This window comes from Pteropus vampyrus, unplaced genomic scaffold (assembly GCF_000151845.1).
Source record: "Pteropus vampyrus isolate Shadow unplaced genomic scaffold, Pvam_2.0 Scaffold15, whole genome shotgun sequence".
NCBI lineage: Eukaryota > Metazoa > Chordata > Mammalia > Chiroptera > Pteropodidae > Pteropus > Pteropus vampyrus.
The window spans coordinates 14,726,083-14,727,836 of NW_011888796.1; the positions used below are offsets into that span (position 1 = coordinate 14,726,083).

At 39.6% G+C, this 1,754-nt stretch overlaps 1 protein-coding gene across 2 annotated transcripts in view; it reads right to left on the reverse strand.

Annotated features, from left to right (window-relative positions):
* Positions 1-538: 538 nt before the first annotated feature.
* Positions 539-1,754, reverse strand: part of RPLP1 (ribosomal protein lateral stalk subunit P1) — a 6,158-nt gene continuing 4,942 nt past the window's right edge. The window contains exons 1-2 of one of the 2 annotated variants that reach the window (XM_011385768.2): positions 829-1,415; positions 539-657 (exon numbers count right to left, since the gene is read on the reverse strand). In XM_011385768.2, the coding sequence (XP_011384070.1) occupies positions 578-657; positions 829-1,072 (324 nt within the window). In that variant the 5' untranslated portion in view covers positions 1,073-1,415 and the 3' untranslated portion in view covers positions 539-577. Of the gene's footprint in view, positions 658-828; positions 1,416-1,754 lie in introns of those variants that run through there. The other variant, XM_011385763.2, reaches the window with a different exon arrangement.

A 1,754-nucleotide genomic window follows, 5' to 3' on the forward strand; every position in this document is an offset into this window, starting at 1 on the left:
TATACCCTAAGCAGTTGTAGTAACTTACAAATGATCCTGTACAATGGAGTAGAGCTAGAAAGCCCTGCTTTTCATCAACTCCTGAATCTCATGCCTCATTAAATGGAGACAGAAGGGCAAGATGTCCTAAGTGCCCGGCACATCACAGGTACTCTAAACATACAATAATCACATTTTATAAATCCAAGTTCTACAGTGCCTTGGCATTTTTAAATGATCCAATTTCCACTTCATACCATTTGTTCCTTTTTCAAAGGAGTTGGAATTCTGGTTTTGTCTACTTTCTGTAACTGGGACTTAACCTGAATTTTCCTTACTCCTTCAGTATTATTGAACTAAATCAAGGATGCAACAGTTAATATGCAGTTCTCAATGCTGCAATAATGTCCAGCTTGTGTAATATTTCCCATCATGAGATGGTGGCAGAAGAAAAAGACCCCAGCTTGTGTCATAGTATAAAACGTTGAAAGCCAGAATTACACAAGTGAGACCACCTCTACATAGCACACCCCCAGACACTCAGCAAGACCAACAGCAGCAGAGTTCAGCTTTTTATTGAACATATTACAAAAGAAGCTTAGTCAAAAAGACCAAAGCCCATGTCATCATCGGACTCCTCAGATTCTTCTTTCTTTGCTTCCACTTTCTTCTCCTCAGCTTAAAAAGAAAAAAAGTTACACACCTGTCAGTATTTTGAACTCCAAAGAGCTCCAGGCCCTCCAACTAACATGGTCAGAATACCCTAGGACTCCCCTCATCAAGCTGCCTGTGGTTTTAGGAATTCCATCAGCTTTTAAATCTTCACTCCTCCCTCCAATAGTTTCCTACCTGGGGCAGCAGCAGTGGAAGGGGCAGGACCTCCTGCTGGTGCAGCACCAGCTGCTGGAGCGGGTCCACCAGCCCCTACATTGCAGATGAGGCTTCCAATGTTGACATTGGCCAGAGCCTGCAACACAAAGGCATAAATAGGCAAATGCTCAGTTGTCCTTTTGTTATAGAATTCACTCAGGAAAAAAGTACCCTTTTTAACGTAGTAATCAATTCCTATCACTATATATTTCTCTTCTTTCATTCTTTGCTGGAGTCTGCCAGTGACAGTGTGCTACTTAGATTCCAAAAACTTAAATTAAGGCAACCCCCAGAGCTATATTAAATGTAAATATCACAAAAAAACTCATTTTAAATCTCATACTTGCATTGCTGTATTTAAGTAGTAGGATACAACTAAATATATTCCTTTTATAGATAAGAAAACTTGCCCCCAAATGCTGGCTTGTTAAACTCATTTCCTTAAGCACTTAAACGAGGATTCTTTCCACAGTTCCAGGTCTCCTTTTGCAAATTCAATTTTCTCGGCTAAGTAATTCTAGTACTTTTTCCAAGATCATTTACTAAAGATATAAGTACAAGGTTTTCAATCTTTCAAAGCGCTTGCAGGATGCAAGATGAATAGTTAAGAGCCTATACGGCTCCACTTGCCATAGATTAAGTTCCTTGGGTAGGAAGCCTTGTCTTTTATGTCCCAACTCAGTAAGTGGTCAATAAGAGGCCACCACACCCAATTTCCATCAAAGCACACTATCATACTTAAAGATTTGCTTGGGTAATATGGGAGTTATCTCCTGAGTGACACTTTTTTAGAAGTAATGACCTGGTTATCATACTTTTACCATGGTTTGAGAACAAAAAGAGAAATCAGAGTCTGAGATCAAGAAAGGAAAGATACAAAGCCAAGACAAACTGAAACCTTCATT